General features: G+C 46.4%; 1 protein-coding gene across 17 annotated transcripts in view; it reads left to right on the top strand.

Moving 5' to 3' along the window:
* LOC119706442 overlaps positions 1-24,916 on the top strand; it is a 45,113-nt gene that overhangs the window by 910 nt on the left and 19,287 nt on the right. For 2 of the 17 annotated variants that reach the window (XM_038150161.1, XM_038150160.1), the window contains exon 3: positions 14,894-16,631. The exons of 14 other annotated variants lie outside the window; for them this stretch is intronic. In XM_038150161.1, coding sequence (XP_038006089.1) covers positions 15,172-15,957 — 786 coding nt within the window. In that variant the 5' untranslated portion in view covers positions 14,894-15,171 and the 3' untranslated portion in view covers positions 15,958-16,631. Of the gene's footprint in view, positions 1-213; positions 2,011-14,893; positions 16,632-24,916 lie in introns of those variants that run through there. One more of the 17 variants, XR_005258539.1, reaches the window with a different exon arrangement.

The raw sequence follows: 24,916 nt of genomic DNA, 5'->3' as shown, positions 1-24,916 counted from the left end.
CAGGGTCCAGAGAACCATTTGAATATTCATGTAATTTCTTGTCCTCCATCCGGTATTGGAAGAATCTTGTCTCCTACTTGGACAAAGCTGCCTTGGAATACACAACACGTGTCCGGGAACACATACATGTAAAATAAGGGTTACGGGAACCGTGGATTCACATGCTAGTTGGGTTACAGGAACTGGGTATTCACATGCTAGTCAATTTTACAGGAACCGTGCCGTCTTCAGTTATCTATGGTTTTTATTGGCCGATGATGGCTTGGGCGCTCCGAGACTCGCTCAGAATTTCCGTAGGAGATATTACCCCTTCACTTGCTAATTTAGATTTCTGTTCAGTGAACACCTGTGGATGCTACATTCTAATGAGGTAACTGGTTTCCCAACTCCTGTGAAAGATTTCTAAAGGTCTGGGTGCTTTTTGTATCAAACTCTAAAGTGTGATTGAACATATATTTACATATATATATTTCCCTAGGTACAAATATATTTATTCAAACACTAATTTTAATACATTTATTACAACGGTAAGGGGTGGAATTAAGGGGCGGGGCAGTGGCAAAGGGGAAGGGTTAGGGGTGGGATAGTGGGTATGGGGTGACGGTTAGTGGAGTTGTAAAGGGTGGGATTAGAGTCAGGGTCAGGCCCTGCATAGTTAGTCTGGCCAGTGGACAGATATCCTTGGGAGCTTGGAGAAGTGCAGTTGAAGAAGGAAATCTGCTGGTTTTGAGGATCTCATGTTTCTTTTGAGATAGAAGGTCCAGATTATTCTCAGACGTGCACCCAAAATGACAAGAGGTAATGAACACTAATTACAGCAAGGGAATCTCCAACTGAATATAAAGAAAACATTTTCTCAGTGAGAGTGAAGCTGTCCTGGAACACGGATAGATTAAAATCAGATTTGCTGGAATGTCCACACTTGGTGATATTTAAAACTCATGCAGACAAGGCCCTGAGCAATCAACCTACTGTGAAGCTAGAGCAAGACCTTGGAGCAGAGACTGCAGAGATTGCAGAGATCCCTTCCTGACGAAGCTTTTCTGTGTTCCTGTGGCTTAGTAGAGCAGGCTGGATTTCCCATGCAGCAGGGATTTCTGTATTGACTGTGGGTGTTTGTCTTGTAGGGTTGTAGTGTCCAGAAAAGGTTTTATGCCTGGCAGTGAGACTACTGGGCTATGCTTGGCAGGAGGAGCAGGGGGAACCACACTGCTGGGAAGGTTCAAGTCCTGCTGCTCTGGCATTGTGCTCAGGGCTTGATCTGCCCTCCCAGGCACCAGGGACAAGGGTATGTGTCTCACCTCTCTGTCGTTTCCACAGCTATGAGCTCCACATGATTATCTGGAACACGGATGATGTGATCCTTGATTATGTCAACCCAGTAACAGAAGAGCCTTCCAGCGACACCTGTGTGAAAAGGGTTGGTGGGAGCAAGACTGCCCTGCTCCCTGCCATGGCCCACACACTCACTTTCTTCCTCTGAACCTCTGCTCCTCCTTGCCTTGGTGTGAGGTGCCCACTCCAGTCCTCTGCATGGGCAGAGATGTTGTCCACTTGTTGCTCTGGTTTGACCCTTTGCTGCTACCCCATGGCCTTCATTGCTTCCATCCTTCTGCTCTGCCTTTGGGGCTGGCTGACAAGGTTAGAGGGTAACTGAGCTTCCCCTGCAGCTGGATAAAAGGTCTTGACCATGACAAACAGGAGACAGATGTTCACTCTTGGCACTGAAGAAACCAGTGGTTTGCTGTTGCATATAGGTAGAACCTTACAAAAGGAAGGCCTTGTAAAACCACAGCTGAGGCCTGTTACTTTGGCTAAGTAGAAAAGGACTATGGGAAAGTGATGCAGCTGAATTAGACTTAGATAAACAAGTTCTATAATCATTGTGTGTTCACATCGTGGTGTATGGTGGTTGGTTGAATTATGTTTGTTATGGCTTAAAGCTATGTAACCGATAAAGGCCTGACTGCTTCAAAAGCCTGATTTCTGCAATAAAGCAGCTCTCCTTTGCACCTGCCTGGAGACTCTGCATCACTATGGACCCTCACTCCCAGTTTGCCAAGGAGATGATCAGTAGGAATGTTGCAGAGCTGCTATGTGCATATTAATGGAATGGCAGACAGTGAAGCGGTGGACATTTCTGGGGTTTAGTACAATGCTGCTGCATTGGTGCCAGTTTAGTCAGTTTTCCATCAGTGGCATTTCTGTCTATAAGTACACTGCCCAGAGTCTTTCTAGCATTTGATGCCATTTCCTGACTGTTGTTTTAATACCTTCCTTCACTTTAAAGGATGATACAATCTTTACATTCTAAAGATCCCTGATAGGAAACACTATGCCAGAGCAGTCATTGCTCCCTTTTCTTTTGTCTCGTTTGTAATTTTCACAGACTCATTTCAAATTTCTGCTAATGTCAATAAGAATACTGAGACTACTTACCAGGGTTGATGCTCTCAGCTGCTTTCCTCTTTCATATTGCTTCATACTGTATGTGACCTAATGGCCTTGTTTTGTCATCTGCATTTTGCTGTGGTTTGCTAAAAACTGGCATACACTGCCAACTCACAACTTGTGTGTTGGGATTTCAAGGGCTTTGATGGGTTCCTTTCTGAGATTGCCATGCTCTGGACTTTCACATTCACAAAGACTTCATCTTCCATAGGTCGTATTTCAGTATTTAATACTCCTTCCTGGAATGTAGGCAATATACCAGCAAGTACTAAATTCCCTGCAAGTCCTGTCCTCCCACAGGACCATTTAAAAAGATTGCTTTTTTCCTCTGACTAATCTGCCTGTATGTCGATGGAGAATTTTGTACCTTAAATGAACCTCTTAGAAGGGATCTCATCACAGGCAATATCTCAGGCTTTCTTGAAATACTTGTTCCTTTGGATCCTAACTCCATTCAGAGTGCATTTAAGATTGTTTTCTGTGGTTATGATATTTTATGAAAACCCCTTTGCTAGGATTTTCTTCTCCTGAGAAGCTGAGAGGGCCTCAGCTTCAAATGTAAACAATTTGTTATCTGCTACTGTGGAATGCAGCAAGTGCTTTCTCGATTGGTCAATGTGAGATGGTTCTACTTGGTGGCCAATCAAGGAGGCAGCAGCTCTAGGAGTCACAGAACTTTGTTATTCATTCCTTTCTATTCCTGTCTCGCCTTCTGATGAATCCTTCTCTCTGTTCTTTGTAGTATAGTTATAGTGTGGTCTTTTTTAATGTAATATATATCATAATATAATAAACCAGCCTTCTGAAATGGAGTCAAGATCTCTCCTTCCCTTCACCAAGTCCTAACTGCCCAGAAGACCCACAGTAATAAATGGTGACCCCAGACATGGCAATAAATGGTGAGCCCGGACGTGTGGCAAATGGTCACCTCTGACCGTGTGGCATTAATGGTCACTGCTCCAGTGACCACAGAAGTGGATTCTAGCCTGGAGCTGAAGAACTGAAGACCCTGGATTCAGGCAGAGTTCCTAGCCAAGGCTGACCACAAACTTCCCAGACAACATGTCTGGAAGCCTTCACAGCATAGAGGAGCTTGTTGAAGCTGGATTCACAATGTCTCAAGGTACTTTTGATTTTTCCCTTCTTGAAAATCCTACCCTTCGCAAAATGTGGGAGGACAATTTGCAGACTGTACCTTCAGAAAGGGAAGTTTCTTTCTCTCCTTCAGAGGAGGAGATTGTTGCTCTCTGGCAACATTGGGCAAGCCTGGATCGAATCCGAATGCTGAAAACTCATTTTTATGAATTCTTTAGCTGGACAAAATTCCATGGGATTTTTCCGGATCTCAAACACTCCTGAAATAAAAATGGCAAGGAGACCAACTCCTTTTGGATGCCTTTATTGAGTGATCAGCTCTGGGTGGGGGCCCGAGGGGTCGCGCACACCACCGCTGCTCCCTTCGGCGACGCAGAGGAGGAGAGAGAGAGAGACAGTTTTGCTTTGCAGCAGAGCTGGGGCTTCCGTCCTCGCGGGCGTGCCTAGGAAGACATCTCTGGCTCGTTGTTTAGGGTCCTCATTTTGGCTTAGTTCTTGTAAGGTTACGGTGGCATTTAAAACCTTGCTGGTAAAATAGGAAACCTTTCTGATGATAAGGCCCAGTGCTTAGTTTGTTAAATTTTTGGCTTGTTCATAGTCTCTAAGGCCCTTGGTTGGAGTTCTTGAATGTCTCTTCATTTGCATATTTCCCGGGGATTTTTCCCTGCGCCATTTTAGAAAGCAGCGGAGGCATTACCCGACGGAGGCAACAAGGGTATCAGTAAGGTAGGGGATTAAAAGTTTAGCATTCAACAACTGTTTGATTAACATCTTTAACTGGTTACAATTTTAAATTAACATTTAACAGTTCCATTTGTATCAACTTGTGAACTTGTTCATAACACTTGGTTACAATTTCAAATTAACATTCAACAGCTCTAATTGTATCAACTTGTGAACTTGTTCGTAGCAACTCCCCCCTCTATTATTTTGATCGGGCTGATGCCTGCATCAATTTGCTGTTTCTAACTCTTGGAAATAAAATTTTCTAAGTTTTTGATATTTATTGTATATTTCTCTGGCAGTTTCATGTCTCTGCTCTTGGCCTTCCATTAACATTATTTTTGCTTGTTTCTGATTATTCATTTCAGAACTTTGAATACTTGCTTGGACTGCGGAGGTTAGTATTCGGACTAAACAGGGGAACAGGCATGGTAGAAACAACAATCCAGCTATTGAACAAACAGTTATAAACGCAGCCTTCTTCCACCACGTTCCTTTGAAAGACCAGAACTCATCCCACCAGTTACTATCTATTAAAGGTGTCCACTCCTGATTTCCTACGTAAGCAAATTTACAGATTTCCTTAGAGATGTTTTTTATTACTTCACTTTTATCATCTATTTCCAAGCAGCACTCAGAAGAGTTAAATTTTCCACATATTCCCCCTTCATCTGCTAATAGGTAATCTACAGCCAGTCTAATTTGATAAATTACTGTTCTTGTTTGGGACAATTGGTCACTTATACGTTCAAATACAAGCGCTGTTTGATTGGAAACTTTCTCAAGTACTGCTTGGAGCCTGATTATTCTATTTAACATATAGATAGGGGTACGGTAGCCCCAAGATCCATCTTGGGCCCATGTAGCTGGCCCGTAAGTTTGGATACTTTCTTCTGGAGTCCACACCTTACTTTTCCATATTTGTGTACCCCCCATTTCAAAGACATTTCTTTTCTTTCTCTTGTCTTTTCTTAAATCATCATAAACTGGGACTCCTAGGTGTGCTCCTGATTTCTTAGGTAGTAGAAAAAAGGCTGGTTTGATGACCCCTATGGTACAACTCCCTGTCCAGTCTCCAGGTAACTTTGTGTATACTGCATTCCCACAGATCCAAAACAAATACTCTGGGGCTTGCCAAAACCCATCTCCAGTTTAATCCAGAGATTCCCAAAATTTTGACAATTCTTTAATCCCCCAGAAGGCATTTATTCTTTTTGCAGCGCATTTATACAACTTATATCCTTCATGATATATACATCCTTTGTCTGTTTGTCCCACAGCCCAGTAGGTATTGGGTTCCTTCGGGACCCATTTGGTATCTAAATTCTTTATTATTAAATATCTTTTACATGCCATTTTTCCTACGGGGGTGTTGTATCTCCTCCCTGTTCTCAGTATGCATTCTTCACCTATTATTTTTGATTTCAGGTCCCATTTTTCCCTCCCCCTGGTTGTTAAAGATTCGTATCCTAATTTTGTTTGTTTCCATCTTAAAATTTCTAGTGCGCTCAAACTAATTCCCTCCCATGGCCATATTTCAGTCATTTGGGTACTTCCGCAAACCCAGCATTCCGTCAAGTTTAACGCTTTGCTTATTTTCTCTACTAAATCTATAAATAAATTTTTTCCCACAGGGATGTCTGATTTATCCCTCTCACTGGTCAGCCACTTTTCTTTTACCAAGTCTTTTAATCCTTCATGTTCAAAACAGAACCAAGATTCTCCTACTGGGCATTCTCCAAGCAAGCACTGCCTGTAAGAGGCTGTATTCCTAGTAGTCCAATAGACTCTCCCATCTTCCCGACAGGTAATCAATTGAGAGTGATTAAAACAGCTCGGGTTTATATTGGTGTGGACTCTGAATAGGGACTTCAGGTCTTCCCCATCATAGATAGGATAATAACATTTAGTGCAAGGGTCCTGGTCTCTGCTGAGAGCACTACTCACCAGTAGTATCAGCACCAGTTTTCCCAAGAGTCCGGTAGGGGCCCTTTCTCCCATGCTTGCTCCCTCCGGTCTTGCCTCTTGGATTGAAGGTTTTCCCGGGGGTTTGATAAAGTCCCTCTACACTGGCCGTTTCACTCTCTATCTGCTAATTTTTACTGCCTCTTGGAAAAGCTCAGCAGGAGAATTTAATTTCTACTAATTTTCTAGAGGGGGTGATTTTAACCTTTTAATTCTTGAAACACTTTTTAACACTTACTGTATTACAAAAATTACTTAACTCTCATAATAGCTTACAACAACAATGATTCTCTAACTCTGCTTTCAGTCTTCATCATTCCTCAGTTTTTTTCCTAAGAGTTATCTTTAGATCTTTTGGGTTCTGGATCACAGTCCACTCCTGTGAGTTGGCGGATGAGATTCTTTCTATTGGTTCTGCAGATGGTGCAGGGGAGTTAGGTCTGTCGCTGGGAGGTGTTACCGGCCCTTTGACTCTAGTAATATGTGTCCAACCTTTTTCTTGAGTCCGTATTGCCGTGTGCGTGGTCAGCAACACCTGAAAGGGACCTTTGAATTTAGGTGTTAAAGGTGTATTATTCCAGGATTTAATTAGTACCCAATCCCCAGGGTGGATATTATGCACATTTGTATCATGCAGAGAGGTTTGGGGTATATATCCTTTTTTCCTAAGACCTTCTAATATTCTTCCAATAGCTTTTAAATATTTTCGGGTAGCTTCTTCTCTATCTGAATAATTTCGAGTACTGTAGGGGGATAGTAAGAAGGGAAGCCCAAACATCATTTCATATGGGGAGACCCCTATATCCGCTCGGGGTCTTGTTCTAATATGTAACAATGCCAAGGGTAGACACTTCAGACAATTTAATTTCGTTTCTGATATCAATTTTGTTAACACATTCTTAAAGAGTTTTATTCATCCTTTCAACTCTGCCTGAGCTCTGGGGATGCCATGGAGTATGCAGTCTCCATTTCATTCCCAAAGCTTTGATTACTTGCTGTAAGGCCTGAGCAGCAAAATGGGGTCCTCTATCAGAATCAATAGCATTAACTAAGCCATACCGGGGAATGATATCTTCTAGGATTTTCTTTGCAACCACTTCCGCAGTCTCCCTTTTTGTGGGAAAAGCTTCTACCCAATGGGTGAGGTGGTCTACCATTACTAATAGATGTTTATATCCCTGTATTGGAGGCATTTCTGTAAAGTCAATCTGTATGTTTTGGAACGGTCTTAAAGCCAATTCTCTTCCTCCGGGTTCTATTTTTCTCATTACCTTCTGGTTTATCTTTTGACAAATTACACATCCTTTAGTTATTGTTCTGGCCAAATTATACACTCCGATACATATGTTTTCTCTTAGGAAGTGATCACATAGTCCCTGGGTTCCCCAATGTGTTAGTTCATGTATTTCTGTTAATATCTTTCGAGCTAGGGCCTGGTTCAGGAACTTCCTCCCATCTTGGGTTAACCATTCGCCATGCTCTCCTTGGTGTAACTTAAGTTCTTCCATCGCCTTTCGTTCTTTCTCACTGAAGATTGGCCTAACCTCATCTTCCTTTTGTCCAGCTTTCTTTTCTAGCTTGAAGATCTTAATTGGTTCCCCTGATTCCAAAGCTGCCTCCTTGGCCATTTGGTCAGCAAGTTTATTCCCTTTTATCTCAAGGGTATCTCCCTTCTGGTGTCCTTTTATATGCACTACCGCTATTTCTATTGGCTTTTGTAAAGATTTTAACACTAACTTTATTAGCTCTGTGTGTACTAAGTTCTTTCCCTTAGAGTTTAAATACCCACGCTCCTCCCAGATCTTGCCAAACGTGTGGACTATACCAAATGCATATTGCGAATCTGTATAAATCGTGCCATAGTCTTTCTCTAACAAATCTAGTCCTCTTTTTAATGTATATACTTCGCAGCACTGGGCTGACCAATTTGAAGATAATTTCCCTTTTTCTACGACTTCCATGTATTTCCCATCTATTATTGCATACCCAGAAGCTCTTTTCCCATCAATCACTCTAGAGGACCCTCTAGAGTGTCTGTAAACAACACTCTCCCATAGGGTAAGGGTACATCACCAAGATCTTCCCTTACTTTTGTTTGCATGTGTATTAATTCAAGACAATTATGCTCTATATTGTCTATGGGTTTTCCAGAAAGGAATTGAGCAGGATTAAGACACTTAAAAGTAGCAAACTCTAAATTCTTAGTATCAGGATAATTTCATATTTCAAAATCCTCGAATCAGTGAGCCATTGCTGGGCTCTTTGACTAAGAACTGTTCTAATATCATGTGGCATGTGTACTTTAATCTTTCCTTGTAATGTTAATTTCTGGGCTTCCTCTATCAAAACTGCTGCGGCTGCAATTGCTTGCAGACATGTTGGCCACCCCCGTGCTACAGGGTCTAGTAATTTTGAGAGAAATGCTACAGGCTTCTGAGATCCTCCCCATTCTTGGGTAAGTACTCCATAGGTGATTCCTTCTTCCGCACTTACAAACAGATCAAATTCATTCCCAAGATCAGGCAAACTTAATACGGGGGCTGAAGATAATTTATTCTTTAGATCCTGCAATTGCTGATCATCATCCATTGTCCATTTGATTGGTTCCTGGTCTACTAATTTATTGTACAAAAATTTCACGCTCTGAGTATAATTGTCTATCCACAATTTGCAATACCCAAATAAGCCTAGGAGTTTTCTTACATCCCTCTTAGTTTTAGGGGCTGGAATAGAAAGAATTCCTGTAATTCTTTCAGAACTTAATTTCTTATAACCTCTTCCAATCACGTGCCCCAGATAAGTGACTTCAGATTCTACAAATTGCAGTTTATCCCGCGATACCTTCAGCCCCTTTTCCCCTAGAAAGTTTAAGAGTTGTATACTGACGGTTTTGACTTCGCTTTCTTGTTCTCCAGATACAAGTAAATCATCAACGTATTGCAATATCTTTACTCCTTCTTTGGGATGGAATTGATCTAATAATTCTTCTAGCGTCTGCCCAAACAGATTAGGGGACTCAGTAAATCCTTGTGGTAAGCGTGTCCACCTTAGTTGCATCTTCCGGTTTCTATCTGGATGTTCCCACTCAAATGCAAACCAATCGCGGCAATCCTCTGCTAATGGACAGGACCAAAAGGTGTCCTTTAGGTCTATGATAGTAAACCAAGCATGCTCTCTAGGGATCTGACTTAGCAATGTATACGGATTGGGTACTACAGGATGTCTCGCAACAGTCTTCTTGTTTACTTCTCTTAAGTCCTGGACCAATCGATATTTTCCCTCAGCCTTTTTAATAGCTAATATGGGGGTGTTATGAGGGGACATATATGGTTCGAGAATGCCTTCCCTCAATAGATGTTCAATCACAGGTGCTAAACCCCTCCTTCCCTCTGGTGATATCGGGTACTGTTTCACCCGTATGGGAGGAGTGTCTTTGTGCATTTCTACCCTGATCGGTGGGATAGTCAAATATCCATATTTTCCTTCTTCTGCCCATACCTCAGGGTGAATCCCTTCTAAATCCCTTTCAGTTAACCTCATAAGTCTGACCATCATTTTCCCATTCTCTGGTATGATGCCTACTCCCAACAGAACCTGCAAATCTCTCCCCAGCAGATTGGTTTCCAGTCTAGGCAGATAGATAATATCTACTATACATTGTCTTGAATTTCCTTTTATTTCTATGTTCTCGACAACGGGAGCTCTAAATGGCTTCCCTTCTGCCCCTAATATTTCACAAGTTTTATTTCCAATGGTCACTCCCACTGGTAGCCGATTAATGCTGGATCTATCTGCTCTTGTATGTACAAGGAACTCAAAGTCTTCATCTTGGGGACCCACATTGAAATTTACTAGGGTCTCTTCGTGGTGTCTCATTGGATCCCCTAACATAAAGAGCCCCTGACACCCCTAATCGTCACCCCTCAAGGCTTGTTCCAAGGCTTCCTGTTCCTGTGCAATCACCTCATCTATCTGCAGTTTCCTGCACTCTTTCCTAAAATGACCAACTTGCCCACAATAATAACATGTCTTTTCATTAGGTACTCCTTCTATCCTTCTTGGTCTTTCCCCATCCTTTCTAAATCCTGGTTTTTCCCAGTGTCGCCCTACCGAGGGTGTTGGCTTTCTTTGACCTGTTCCAAGTGACTGTACTGATGGATCTTTATCAGCCCCTACACTTTCCCGGGCTACAGCTACCATTATCCTGGCTTTCGCTTTTGCCTTCTCCTCTTCTCTCCTAAGGTAAACTCTCAGAGCCTCTTTTAGTAACTCATTTATGCTTTTCTCTTGCCAGTCTTCAATCTTTTCTAACTTTCTCCTTATGTCAGGCCAAGATTTCGTAACAAATTGTACTTTTAAAAGTACTTGTCCCTCTGGACTATCGGGATCTATGTTAGAGTATAACTGAAAATTCCTCCTCAATCTATTGAGCCAACTTTCTGGAGTCTCATCCTTTTCTTGGGTACCCTCAAAGGCTAATTTGGTGTTACTACTGCGAGGGACTGATTCTTTTATTCCTTTTATTATTAGAGACCGGTAGTCTTTCATATTTCTTCTGCCTTCTTCTTGATTTGGATGCCACCCTGGATCTACTACAGGCATCTTGGTGTCTCCGGGAGGCCCGACTCTATTCTCCCTTTCCCAAATCTTTATTCCTGCTGCTCTGATCATTCTGACCTCTTCAGGACAAAACAAGATATTGAGTATGGAGTTCAATTCCCCCCAGGTGTAAATGTTAGGTCCAAGGAACTGGTCCACTTGATTTGAAATGCCTACTGGATCGTCGACTAAATTTCCTAACTCCTTTTTAAAACTCCGAACTTCTGAAGCCGTGAGTGGTGCGTTTACAAATCCTACCCCTCCCAACAACCCACCCATTGGGACTTCTCTGAGGGGCATCATCTTTTCGGGTTTTGATGTCCTTGACCTAGTGTTACACCAGGGGCCATCAATATTATTGTCAATTTGGGAAGTCACCTGGGATGCAGGATCTTGCTGGTCACTAGAAGTAGGGGATGAACTCAGATTCCAATTAGGAGGTGGTAAGGGGATAGATGCAGGTGGGGGAGAATAAGGTAGATTCATAGTACTAGAATTGGGAATTACATTTGGGGATAATGGTGAGGGGGTTGACGAGGAAGGTGTACATATGGTGGGGCTGGGGGAGGATGGAAGAGTAACTATGGGGACTGGTGTAGGCTCAAGTTTAGGGTTAGGAGTGTTGGAAGGAGGTGGCAAGGGAGTTGGGGTTGAGGAAGGAACTGGGGTAATTACTGGGAGGGTAGGTACGGGATTAGAGTCTTGCATAGGGGCATTAGGAGGAGGTGGTAGTGGGATTACTGTTGGTGGAATCTGAAGTAGTGATGGAATCAGGGCAGGTGGGGGTTCCGGGGAGGAAGGAGCCAGAGGTAAAATTGGGGGATCTGGGAGAGGAACATGGGGCATTGCTGGGTAGATAGGAGGGAAAGGAGGAGGAGGTAAGTAATCAAGGGGGTCCCACTTTTTGTTGACTGTTTGATCTTCCTCACTCTCCTCCTTATCTTTCTTTTTATTCTTCAACTTACAGATCTTTACGCTTCTCTCACTCACAGCCCCTGCCTGCCAACAGGTGGCATACGCTAACTGTTCTACATCAGGATTCTCTCGAGTTTGTAAATAATGATTTAATTGTGAACATATCCATGGGTCATAAGTCCCATACCAAGGCCACTTCCCTTGTAATTTCAACTTTGGCCAAACTTCAGTACAATAATGAATCATTTTAACCTGGTCAAGGGCTTTAGTGGCTTCTTGAGAATCCCAGTGGTCTAATAACTGCCCAAGTGGACTGTCTAAGGGAATGCTTCTCACCTTTCCTTTTCCTTTAAGGGGGTTTCCTCTTCTACTTACACATTGACCCATCCTTAAATGAGTAAACTAGAATCCCAAATATGCCCCTACCCGAACGATGATCTACAGACGGACAACACAAATTTGTAAGTAACTTAAGTGCTTCTTAGCCTTTTCAACTAAATAGATAACTCTAACTCAGGCCTTTCCCCCCTCGTGATCTAACTTAAACCCTCACACTTCCATTCTCATACAAAAGGGTAACCTTAATTGTGGTTCAGGATAGGGCTCACTAACTCTCCTTACCCGGGTAACACTCTCTACACTCACACCTTTTTGGTTCCGAGCTGTGCCTCAGACCTTTTCCTGACTCTCTACCGTACCTTGGGGCCTATCCTAGCGATTAGACCTCCTATGTATACCCCTGTGCCTTGCCTCTGCTTTAGAGACTCTTGAGCACTCCTTTTTGACGCAAGTCAGGGTCCCTAGTATTAGAATCCCCTCCTTGGGCACCAGGACCTTCCCTTGCCGAGCCACCCGACAGGCAGGACCACGAGTCCAAACCCCGGGCTAGACAGTCCTGTTCTAATACTTTCTCTACCTTCCTCACTTTTTGAACGGAGGTAGGAAGGTTCAAGGAGACTCCATGCGGTTACCCGGGGGTATCCCTTCCCAGGAACTGGGATCAACCCAAGCGGGGCCCGACCCCTTTACCGTCTACCATCCGGCTTGGCTACCCCTCCCCAGTGGAATAACCTAGGTGAAAGGGATGTGTGCAAGAATGTGTGATGCCTGTCCTTGACTTAACCTAAAGACTCCCCACCCCAGTGCTCTTGGGCCGTGGGTTTACGATCTCCTCCCTGAGATCGCGGCAGCGCACCACCTGCAGTACGTCTGGCCCGGTCCTGGGAAGTAAGGACCCTCGTGAGTGCTTGGTACCGGTAGTGCCTGGGGGCACCCTGTAATGCGTGTGACTCACCCACTGTCTAGGTACTCCACACGCCCGGACTTACCTAGACCACAATGGTCTTGTCAAGGGAGACCTAACCATGACACGTGCCACTCACACCTGGCTATCCCCTGCACGCCCGGGGGGGGAACTCTCTATCCCCAGGAGACGCCTCACTCAGCAGTTTCTTTTGCTCCCCCCCATTCCCGGCCGGCCCCCTCGCAGGAGTCCGGAACCGCGGTACTAGGGGGTCTTCACTCACTTCAAGGATCCGAGCTGCCAGTCCTCGTCTCATTCACACACCATTCGCACGCTTCCTATGCCCGCCACCGAGGTTACTTACTCCTCCAGTGCTCCTTGGCGTCGCTGTTCCCAGGCTGATCTCTGGTCCAGGTAGCCAGCTGTCCTGGAGGTCCAGGGCGGGCAGCCATCCCCTTCCTGGCATCCTCTTCAGGTGTGGCTATCCCGGACGAGCCCCCAGCTGAAATAAGTAAAGGGCAAGGAGACCAACTCCTTTTGGATGCCTTTATTGAGTGATCAGCTCTGGGTGGGGGCCCGAGGGGTCACGCACACCACCGCTGCTCCCTTCGGCGACGCAGAGGAGGAGAGAGAGAGAGACAGTTTTGCTTTGCAGCAGAGCTGGGGCTTCCGTCCTCGCGGGCGTGCCTAGGAAGACATCTCTGGCTCGTTGTTTAGGGTCCTCATTTTGGCTTAGTTCTTGTAAGGTTACGGTGGCATTTAAAACCTTGCTGGTAAAATAGGAAACCTTTCTGATGATAAGGCCCAGTGCTTAGTTTGTTAAATTTTTGGCTTGTTCATAGTCTCTAAGGCCCTTGGTTGGAGTTCTTGAATGTCTCTTCATTTGCATATTTCCCGGGGATTTTTCCCTGCGCCATTTTAGAGAGCAGCGGAGGCATTACCCGACGGAGGCAACAAGGGTATCAGTAAGGTAGGGGATTAAAAGTTTAGCATTCAACAACTGTTTGATTAACATCTTTAACTGGTTACAATTTTAAATTAACATTTAACAGTTCCATTTGTATCAACTTGTGAACTTGTTCATAACACTTGGTTACAATTTCAAATTAACATTCAACAGCTCTAATGGTATCAACTTGTGAATTTGTTCATAACACTCCTTTGATTTAGACATCTGGGAGGACATGGATTTGTATTTTAATGACATTGTTACCTATGGATTTCCTTTGCCAGCTGTTTACCCCTCTTTCAGGTGTCTTTGGACAGTTTTGGCATGCAGGGCTTCCACAGCGGAGTTCCTGCTTTGGTGGTGGGAGCGTTATGGAGCTCCCCCAGATCCGGCAGGAGAAAAGCCTGTTAAAGGACACAAACTGCTGGTTTTTTCCGCCCCCGAGTCGTGGGGGGCTGAAACTTTGCCCACACTTGAAGAAAAAGTTCTTTCTACGTCTGTGGCATTTGCTCTCACTGAATCTTCTTTCTCGCGGGGGGGGCTGCGGGGCGCCTCCGTCTTTCTCGCCTGAAGGAACCCGTGGGTCTCGGGCTGTAAATCCCCCCGGCTAGCTTGGGATTTATGCCTGCACGGATCCTACATGGACGAAGTAAAGGACGAGAGGCGCTCTTTCTCCACGTGGTTCTGATGTCCTGTTTATTATCTGGAAGTAGGGCTTCCAGGTGAAGAAAAGAGAAAGAGCTCTAAACTCAAGGGACATTTATACCCGCGGAATGGGAGGCGGGACGGAAGGCCGCAGCCAAAGGGACACCAGTGGGGAGGGGCGAAGGGAGGGGTTACACGGGACAGACCACCGTACCAAGGGATACCATGGGAACAGTTCACCCAGTGCAGAACATCTAAATACCTATATAGTGCATCACAACCCTCGCCTTTCTCTCCGCCCCGCCCAGCCCCGCGGGTCCCGCTCCGGAGGGCTGTCCCGCCGCCTCCCGCGCTGGACACCCCGCCTTAGCAGCGTCTGCTGTCCGCGCCTGCGGCCGTTCCTCCAGTACAGCCAGTGACGGCTCCGACAGCTGTGGCCCCGCCTTCGCCCGCTGCACCGGTGGAGGAAGTTGCAGCTGTCGACCCCGTTCCAGTGCGGGATGATGCCGAAGTGCCTGCATTCAGCCCACCACCCCCACCCGCAGTGCCCGCAGAGCTGTCTCCGGAGCTTGTCCCGCCGCCCCCGATGCCCCGGGCGGCGGATGCTGAGGTGTCTGCGACCGAGCCAGCGCCCCCCGCGAGTTCGGACCGTTCCGAGGCCGCTGCTGCGGCTGGGACGGTGGTGCTGGCGACCAGCCTCTACCTCCGTGAGGGAGGTGGTCCAGTTCGGCTGCTCACAGCCGGTGCTGCTAGAGTCACCACTGTCAAACTCAGTGTCATTCTGGGACACTGCATTTTTCGCGGGTGGTCAGGAGCTTCTCGCTGGGGGTTGGAATGCCTGCTTCCCCCCGCACACCCTGGCGGCGTGGGGGAGGGGGTTCCCGAAGGCTCTGCCTCCGGCCCCGAGCCCGAAGCGGGTCGGGTTGGTGCCGAGGGGCAGAAAGTGGGAACACTGGCATTTGCATTGCAGGGGCAAGAGAAACAGTGCACACTGAGCATTGCTCGTTTGCTTTGGGATCAGGACAGCCCCAGATCCAAGATCGACATCCCCAGGAAAGCTTCTGTCCCACAGCTGCCGGCCTGCGCCGGTGGTGCTGGGAGGACGAAGCATTGGGTCACACCTGCACTTGCAGCATGGTCACACCGGGTTGTGAGAACACAGATCCCGCCTCCCTGGCCGGGTCTGGGCCGTTTGGCTCGTTTTCCTGGGCCAGGGCCTCCGCCCCGGTTGCTGTTGGGCTTGGAAGCTTTGCTTCCCCCACCTGGACCTGGGCCACCGGCCTGTGGGCCGGGTTTGGGTTCCCTGGTCCAGCCACCGGGCCCAGGGCCCCCGCAGGGTCCTAGAGGCCACTGCTGCTGCTGCTCTTTCTGAATTGGAAAAAAAAAAAAAAAAAAAAAAAAAAAGAAGAAGAAGAAAAATTATATAAAGAAAAGTTGAAAGAGCTGGCAGCTCAAAAGAATTGAAAAGCCAAAAACTGTAGCCTCAGCCCAAGTGGTTCAATTAAGGGCTGTGGCAAGGGCATTTCAGAATTTTTTAAAAATTGCTGATAACTGTCAATGGATTTTTGATAATTATTGATGGGTTTTTCTTTAGCAGTTCTTTGTTTCAACTTTCTGCAAGCTTATTTCCAGACAAAAAGGGACTTTCAGAGATGTCAAAGAGGAACATCTTCAGTCCATGGACACTTCCTCCTGAATCTCAAATGCTTGGACTTGAAATAATGGACATTCTTTGCATGGATATTTGCATTTTCTTATATTGTAAGATTGTTTTAGTGATATAATAGAATTTGATATTCTACAGGTGAAGGATTTCTTTGATCATTCCACATCAGCAGTGATTGAGGTTTCAATTGGCAACAGATAAACCTCAAGATGAGTGTTTGTTCTCTCTTCTGCAAGAGCATAGCAGAGGAGTTTACAAACACCATTTTTCTTTTTAATTAATTATATAAAGAAGGGTGAAATGTGGTTATGATATTTTATGAAAATCCCTTTCCTAGGATTTTCTTCTCCCGAGAAGCTGAGAAGGCCTCAGCTTCAAGTGTAAACAATTTGTTATCTGCTACTGTGGAAGCAGCAGGTGCTTTCTCGATTGGTCAATGTGAGATGTTTCTACTTGGTGGCCAATCGAGGAGGCAGCAGCTCTCGGACTCTAGGAGTCACAGAACTTTGTTATTCATTCCTTTCTATTCCTGTCTCGCCTTCTGATGAATCCTTCTCTCTGTTCTTTGTAGTATAGTTATAGTGTGGTCTTTTTTAATGTAATATATATCATAATATAATAAACCAGCCTTCTGAAATGGAGTCAAGATCTCTCCTTCCCTTCACCAAGTCCTAACTGCCCAGAAGACCCATGGTAATAAATGGTGACCCCAGACATGGCAATAGTTTTTCACCAAAACCATTCAACAATGCCTCTTCTCTTACAAAATGTGATGTGAGTGACAAAGATGGATCCCCATGAAAAGTCATACACGTATAAATGTTAATCATAAGAATGGTGGCTTCCTCCTGCAGTTCCATTTGTAACTGAGTTGATATTCCAAAGCTAAATATTCCAGGCCTGTGAACAGAAAAGGAAGTTATTGATATTTACCAATATTGCAGATGGGACGTGCCTTGGCTTGCCTGGCCCTGCTGCTGAACCAAATAGTGGCAACTGAGGTGTTTCACCCCAGAGACACTATTGGCTAGCTAGATGTTGCAGCTGGGCACCTGGGGAAAAGTCCAGGCAGGCCAGGGCTCCAGTGGTGGCAGGATGTAGTTTCCTCTCGTGGAGGGTCTGCTCCTCAGGTCTCCCTCTGATGGAGAAGCTTTAAGGCGATGATGAAGGAAAGGAGTCGGTTCTGATGGAGAGTTTTAATCCAGAGCTTTTATTCTGGCCCGCAGGCCTCTGAATCTAGCAACAGCTCCACAGAACTCTCCACTGCGTGGTTTGCTTGCCCTTTTACCTGGAGGAGAGGGGGGACGGGGAGGAAACCCACCAACCAGGTATGGGAGAGGAGGTCTCAAAGGATAAAGGACACCTGGATGGCCCAATCCCCCCTGGAGGGCAGAGGGCAACTTTTGAATTTGCCCAATTACTTGATGCCTTTCTGGAATTCCAGGATTGACAGACAGTGCTTGTCAGGGGTCAGGGTGGGGAAAGGAGAGTTGATTGACACACCTAGGAGGGAATCTTCAGGGGAGGAACCTGGGTACTGGGGTAAACCATGACATCACACTGCAACATCAAGTCTTTGTCTTTTGCAAGAATTACCCCTAGGAGGATTTGTGTTGATTTTGATTTCTATGGTGTTAGCCCTGCTGCAGAAAATAGTGGACTGTACTCTCTTCTTGTGCTCTCATTCCCCCCTCTCTGCTTTGCATGCCCTAGTTAATCTACCGGTGTGACTCATTTGGCTCATATCATCTCATAGTGCAAATTCTGCATAGTTTCATGTACTTAAAAATGCCAGTTGCCAAGGAGCATAACAATTCAAGGGGCAAAGAATTGTAGGGCGGGGCAACTTCAGGTGCTGAAACTGTAAGTGGTTGAGGTCATGCCATATTAAAGTGACAGAGCAAATCAGTTGATATAGGACTTTGTCCTAGTTTAGGGCAAGTTTGGGAGAAAATCTACAAAAGGAGGCCCCTTCAGAAAGCAAACCCACACAGCCCCTCCCTCCAACTGGTTCGGGAAGGATTCCTCGGAGAGAAGTGGAAAGAACCTGTTTATTTAACAGGCACAGCACCCCCATCACACAGAATGAACAATACCAGATGATAACACTCCTTCACCACTCTGAAAAGGATGACAAATTCAGAAAGTCTCTCTTGGGGGGTGGTTGCTCTGTTGTCAGTCCCTCCGGCGCTGGAGATGGCTGCTACAAGCCACGAGGTGCAAGCTCTCGGTGTTTCCAGGTCCCAGTCCAGAGCAGGTTCAAGTAGTTCCAAAAAGGGGGGGGGGGGGGGGGGGGGGAAAGGGAAAAGGAAAAAAAAAGGAAAAAAAGGAAAAAAAAAAACAGTCCAGGGAAAAAAAAAATTGGACTGCTTAGCTGAACTAGCTAATGAGCAGAAGCAAAAGCAAAAGCAAGAGCGAAGCAGGAGCGAGCAGAAGCCAGAGCAAGAGCAAAGCAAAAAGCCCAGCAAAAAGCAAAAGCCGCGCTATGTACTCCCTGTCTCTGTGTCCCGCCAGTCGTGGGGGAGCGGGCTGATAACAAAACCCAAAACAAAACATTCACTCTTCAGAGCCAGTCTTGAAGGCACAGAACATAATATCCAGCATAAACAGAACACACAAATGGGGATACAAGCATCATAACGTCACCCTAGGACATTCCACCCCTTATCCCCATATCATCAACATACCACACATCATGCATTTTATTCAAGTAAAACTTCCATCCATTACCCCCAAAAATTACAAGCTATACCCATCATGCCCTCATCGCATCCCCACACCGGACCACTGAATCCAGCCCCCATACCACAGAGCTGCAGGATTCCCCACTTTCATTTTACTCACTCAAAACTCCATCTTTCACTTGCTCAAACCTTCAACACCTACCCATTTCCTTCTCCATCTTTCACTTGCTCAAACCTTCAACACCTACCCATTTCCTTCTCCATCTTTCACTTGCTCAGACCTTTCACACTTACACATTTCTTTCTATCTCATGTCTGTATGGTTTAATGTACAGACAATGGCAGTAACATCCAACAAACAGTAATATTTGCATATCATTCTCACCCCACAATCAGATCTCCCTGAGGTACACATCGTGTTGTTCCATCTCTCTGCATTATCCACCATGTGCAACCTGGTCCCTGAGCAAAGACAACCCCACGAATGGGTTTGTCTGTACTTGAGGCAGAATTGATCCACACGGTCTTCCCTAACAAACCCCTGACATGTACCACCGGGACTTTATCTCCATCTGTTATATTCAGGGACTCAGATTGGGCAGGACCTGCTCGGTTGGTGGAACCTCGGGTGTTAACTAACCAGGTGGCCTTTGCTAAATGCTGCTCCCAATTTTTGAAAGATCCCCCACCCAAGGCTTTCAACTGGGTTTTTAACAGTCCATTGTACCTCTCCACTTTGCCTGCAGCTGGTGCATGGTAGGGGATATGGTACACCCACTCAATGCCATGTTCTCTGGCCCAGGTGTTGATAAGGCTGTTCTTGAAATGAGTCCCGTTGTCTGACTCAATCCTCTCAGGGGTACCATGCCTCCAAAGGACCTGCTTTTCAAGGCCCAGGATGGTGTTACGGGCTGTAGCATGAGACACAGGGTAGGTTTCCAACCATCCTGTAGTGGCTTCTACCATGGTCAGCACGTAGCGCTTGCCTTGGCGTGTCTGGGGCAGTGTGATGTAGTCAATCTGCCAGGCCTCTCCATACTTATACTTGGACCACCGCCCACCATACCACAGGGGCTTCACTCGCTTGGCCTGTTTGATGGCAGCACACGTCTCACAGTCATGGATGACCTGCGAAATACTGTCCATGGTTAAATCCACCCCTCGGTCTCGTGCCCACTTATAGGTGGCATCTCTACCCTGATGACCTGAGGCATCATGGGCCCATCGAGCTAGGAATAACTCTCCCTTATGTTCCCAATCTAGATCTATCTTGGACACTCCTATCTTTGAAGCCTGGTCTACCTGCTCATTGTTTTGGTGCTCCTCATTCGCTCTGCTCTTGGGGACATGGGCATCCACATGGTGGACCTTCACAGGTAGCCTCCCTACCCTGGTAGCGATGTCTTTCCACTCTTCAGCAGCCCAAATTGGTTTCCCTCTATGCTGCCAATTAGTCTTTTTCTACCTTTCCAGCCATCCCCACAGAGCATTGGCTACCATCCATGAGTCAGTGTAGAGGTAGAGCTTTGGCCACTTCTCTCTTTCAGCAATATCCAGGGCCAGCTGTATAGCTTTGAGTTCCGCAAATTGGCTTGATCCACCTTCTCCTTCGATAGCTTGTGCAACCTGTCGTCTGGGGCTCCATACAGCTGCTTTCCACTTCCGATTCATTCCAACGATGCGACAGGACCCATCAGTGAAAAGAGCATAGCGTGTTTCCTCTGGGGGCAGTTGGTTATATGGTGGAGCTTCTTCAGCCCGTGTCACTGGTTCTTGTTCTTCGTCTGTGACACCAAAATTTTCACCTTCGGGCCAATTTGTAATTACCTCCAAAATCCCAAGGCGATTCAGTTTACCTATACGGGCGCGCTGTGTGATAAGAGCAATCCACTTGCTCCATGTAGCACTGGTGGCATGGTGGGTGGAAGGAACCTTCCCTTTGAACATCCACCCCAGCACCGGTAGTCGGGGTGCCAGGAGGAGTTGTGCTTCTATACCAATCACTTCTGAGGCAGCTTGGACTCCTTCATAGGCAGCCAAGATCTCTTTCTCTATTGGAGTGTAGTTAGATTCAGACCCTCTGCAGCTTCGACTCCAAAATCCCAGTGGTCGACCCCGAGTCTCCCCAGGCACCTTCTGCCAAAGACTCCAAGACAGACCATGGTTCCCGGCTGCAGAGTAGAGCATGTTTCTCACCTCTGGTCCTGTCCTGACCGGGCCAAGGGCTACTGCATGAGCAATCTCCTGCTTGATCTGGACAAAGGCTTGTTGCTGCTCAGGGCCCCAGTGGAAATTGTTCTTCTTCCGGGTGACCAGGTAAAGAGGGCTCACGATCTGACTGTACTCGGGAACATGCATTCTCCAAAAGCCTATGGCACCTAGGAAAGCTTGTGCCTCCTTCTTATTGGTTGGTGGAGACATAGCTGTGATATTGTTGATAACATCCATAGGAATCTGACGCCGACCATCTTGCCACTTTACTCCTAGGAACTGAATCTCACGAGCTGGTCCCTTTACTTTGCTCTTTTTGATGGCAAAACCAGCTCCCAGGAGGATTCGGATGATTTTCTCTCCTTTCTCAAACACTTCTGCAGCTGTGTTCCCCCATACAATGATGTCATCAATATACTGTAGATGTTCTGGAGCCTCACCCTTTTCTAGTGCAGTCTGGATCAGTCCATGGCAGATAGTAGGACTGTGCTTCCACCCCTGGGGCAGTCGGTTCCAGGTGTACTGCACTCCCCTCCACGTGAAGGCAAACTGAGGCCTGCATTCTGCTGCTAAAGGAATGGAGAAAAATGCATTGGCAATATCGATAGTGGCATACCACTTCGCTGCCTTGGACTCCAGCTCGTACTGGAGCTCTAATATGTCTGGCACGGCAGCACTCAGTGGTGGAGTCACTTCATTCAATGCACGGTAGTCCACCGTCAATCTCCATTCTCCTTCAGATTTATGCACAGGCCAAATAGGGCTATTAAAGGGTGAGTGGGTCTTGCTGACCACCCCTTGGCTCTCCAGCTCTCGGATCATCTTATGGATGGGAATCACAGCATCTCGAGTGGTTCTATACTGTCGACGATGCACTGTGGAAGTGGCAATTGGTACCTGTTGCTCTTCTCCCTTTAGAAGTCCTACTGTACATGGATTCTCGGACAGTCCAGGCAAGGTGTTCAATTGCTGGACACCCTCTGTCGCTACAGCTGCTATCCCAAATGCCCACTTGAGTCCTTTTGGGTCTTTGAAACACCCACTTCGGAGATAATCTATGCCCAAAATACATGGGGCCTCTGGGCCAGTCACAATAGGGTGTTTCTTCCACTCATTTCCCGTCAGGCTCACATCAGCTTCCACCAAAGTGAAATCCTGTGATCCCCCTGTCACACCAGCAATAGAAACGGATTCTGTCCCCACATATCTCGATGGGATCAATGTGCACTGGGCACCAGTGTCAACCAAAGCCTTATACTCCTGTGGTTCTGATGTGCCAGGCCAACGAATCCACACAGTCCAGAAAACACGATTTTCCCTAGCCTCTACCTGGCTAGAGGCAGGGCCCCTCTAAGCCTGGCTGTCCTTCTTTCCTTGGACGTATGTCTTGGAAGTTCCTTCAAGGGGATCGGACATGTCATCATCATCATATCTGACAGTTTGGCTATGGGCAACTGGAGCTGCTTTCCTTCTGGTGGGACTTCCTCTCTGAGCCCTGTCTTCCTTCAATTCACGCACCCGTTGGGCCAGAGCAGCAGTAGATCTTCCATCCCATCTCCTCATGTTTTCTCCGCAATCCCGCAGGAAGAACCACAGCTCAGTTCGTGGGGTGTATCTTCTCTCTCCATCTGGGGAACGTCTGTGTTGGGTACCAGAACCTCTGATCTGCACTGCCGAGATTTGGAGAAGGTCTTCTTTAATCTCATCTCTGAGCTTCTTATGATTCTCCTCTATCTTGTCCTCCAACTTCTGTAGACGTGTCTCCACCGCTGCGATTCTGGCGTATGTTGGGCCATGTACAGCATCTGCATATGCTCGCAGCTTCCTTGCCATATCAAGCACGGTCTCATCCCTGTCATCCCGCTTCATTATGGCCAAAGCAGAAGCATATTCATGTGGCCCAAGTCGTACGAGTTTTCGCCACATCACAGATGTGCATGGTACCAAGTCTGGATTCCTAGTTGTTATGTCATCTGAGAAGATAATCTCTGCCACTGCCATTTCTCTCAGGCGTTGGATCCCTTGTTCTATAGTCTTCCACTGGGTTTGTTGCATATAGAGATCATCTGCACACAGGTACCTTTGTGCAACACTATCCAAGACCCATGCCCAGAGGCTGTGAGGATCAGCCCCCCTCATCATTCCTTGGTCGATGACAGGATCATGTGACAGGGATCCCAAATGCCTCGCCTCAGTGCCATCCAGAATTGTAGCCTCACCTGCAGCATCCCAAAGACGGACTAGCCAGCTAATTATGGATTCATCAGACTGTCGGGTGTAATCCTTCCTTAGGCCACGGAGGTCCTTCAGGGAAAAGGACTCAATATTGGCTTCCGACCTTGCGCCTGTTGCTCTGACTCCTGATTTTATGTCAGGAGGTGTTGAAGGTCCTTCTCCTGTATCATCATCATCATCCACTGGTCGATCGGTCTTGTCTGTGCACTTTCCACTTCTAGTGCTAGTAGCAACAGCCATTGGTTGAGGCTTATTGTCTGGTCTAGCTGCTGGCTTCAAGCCTGGGGTGTTGGCTGCAGCCTGAGAGACTGTGATAGCTGTTGATTTATCTCTCTGCCCCCCTGCCTCTGTCTGCTGCCCTAGAGTATCTAGCAGTGTGCGATAAGCATATGCCAGGGCCCAGCACACTGCAATGATCCTTTTCTCTTTAGGGTCATCATGGTACTTCTCTCTCAGGTATTTCCCCACCTCAGCTGGGTCCTGAATGTGTTGATGGGGAAAGTCCCACACTATAGGGTCAGAGAATTCCTTCAGGATTTGGCCCATATTCTCCCATTTCCCACCCCACTCAGGATTTTCCATGCCTGGGTCTACTCCTGGGTCAGGGGTTTCATCACCCCGTCTAGAAATCTCAGCCCTCATTCTAGAAAAGCTGCAGACTGTATAGAGGAAGCTTACCAGATTAAATACCAGAAAGATGGTCTCTTTAACATTCAGAGGAAACTGAACATTCTTCAATAATGATGTAACAGATTCAGAGGAGAAGAAGGAAAGCAAAGGCTGAAAAGCCTCATTCTCTGCTCCTCCTTTAACAAACTGGATGCATAACCATAGCCATGAACCATTCATACCTGGAACAGACCCCAGCATGTTTATAAACTTCTTACAAATCATTACCACCAAGCCCAGCAGGATAGCTATTCTAGTCACAGCCCCTCTGCTATAAAAACTACGTATTAGGGACAATACTAGAATGATTTCTGGATAAGAAAATAAACCTAGGGACCACAGAGGTATTAAGATCTCAAAAAACCCTAGGGACCAGAAATGCATGCAAGCCCTCACCCCAAGAGACATTATGAATTCAAAAAACATGGCTATTAACTACTATATAACAACACAGAGTAATGGCAACCAAAATGCACTCAAAACAGGGTTTTTCCACTCTCTCACACTGCCCCACACGTTGGGCGCCAAATTTTGTCCTAGTTTAGGGCAAATTTGGGAGAAAATCTACAAAAGGAGGCCCCTCCAGAAAGCAAACCCACACAGCCCCTCCCTCCAACTGGTTCGGGAAGGATTCCTCGGAGAGAAGTGGAAAGAACCTGTTTATTTAACAGGCACAGCACCCCCATCACACAGAATGAACAATACCAGATGATAACACTCCTTCACCACTCTGAAAAGGATGACAAATTCAGAAAGTCTCTCTTGGGGGGTGGTTGCTCTGTTGTCAGTCCCTCCGGCGCTGGAGATGGCTGCTACAAGCCACGAGGTGCAAGCTCTCGGTGTTTCCAGGTCCCAGTCCAGAGCAG

This window comes from Motacilla alba, chromosome 13, assembly GCF_015832195.1.
Source record: "Motacilla alba alba isolate MOTALB_02 chromosome 13, Motacilla_alba_V1.0_pri, whole genome shotgun sequence".
In the NCBI taxonomy this organism is placed as follows: Eukaryota; Metazoa; Chordata; class Aves; order Passeriformes; family Motacillidae; genus Motacilla; species Motacilla alba.
The sequence above is the reverse complement of the archived record's forward strand: the minus strand, read 5'-3'. Positions and strand labels throughout refer to the sequence as shown.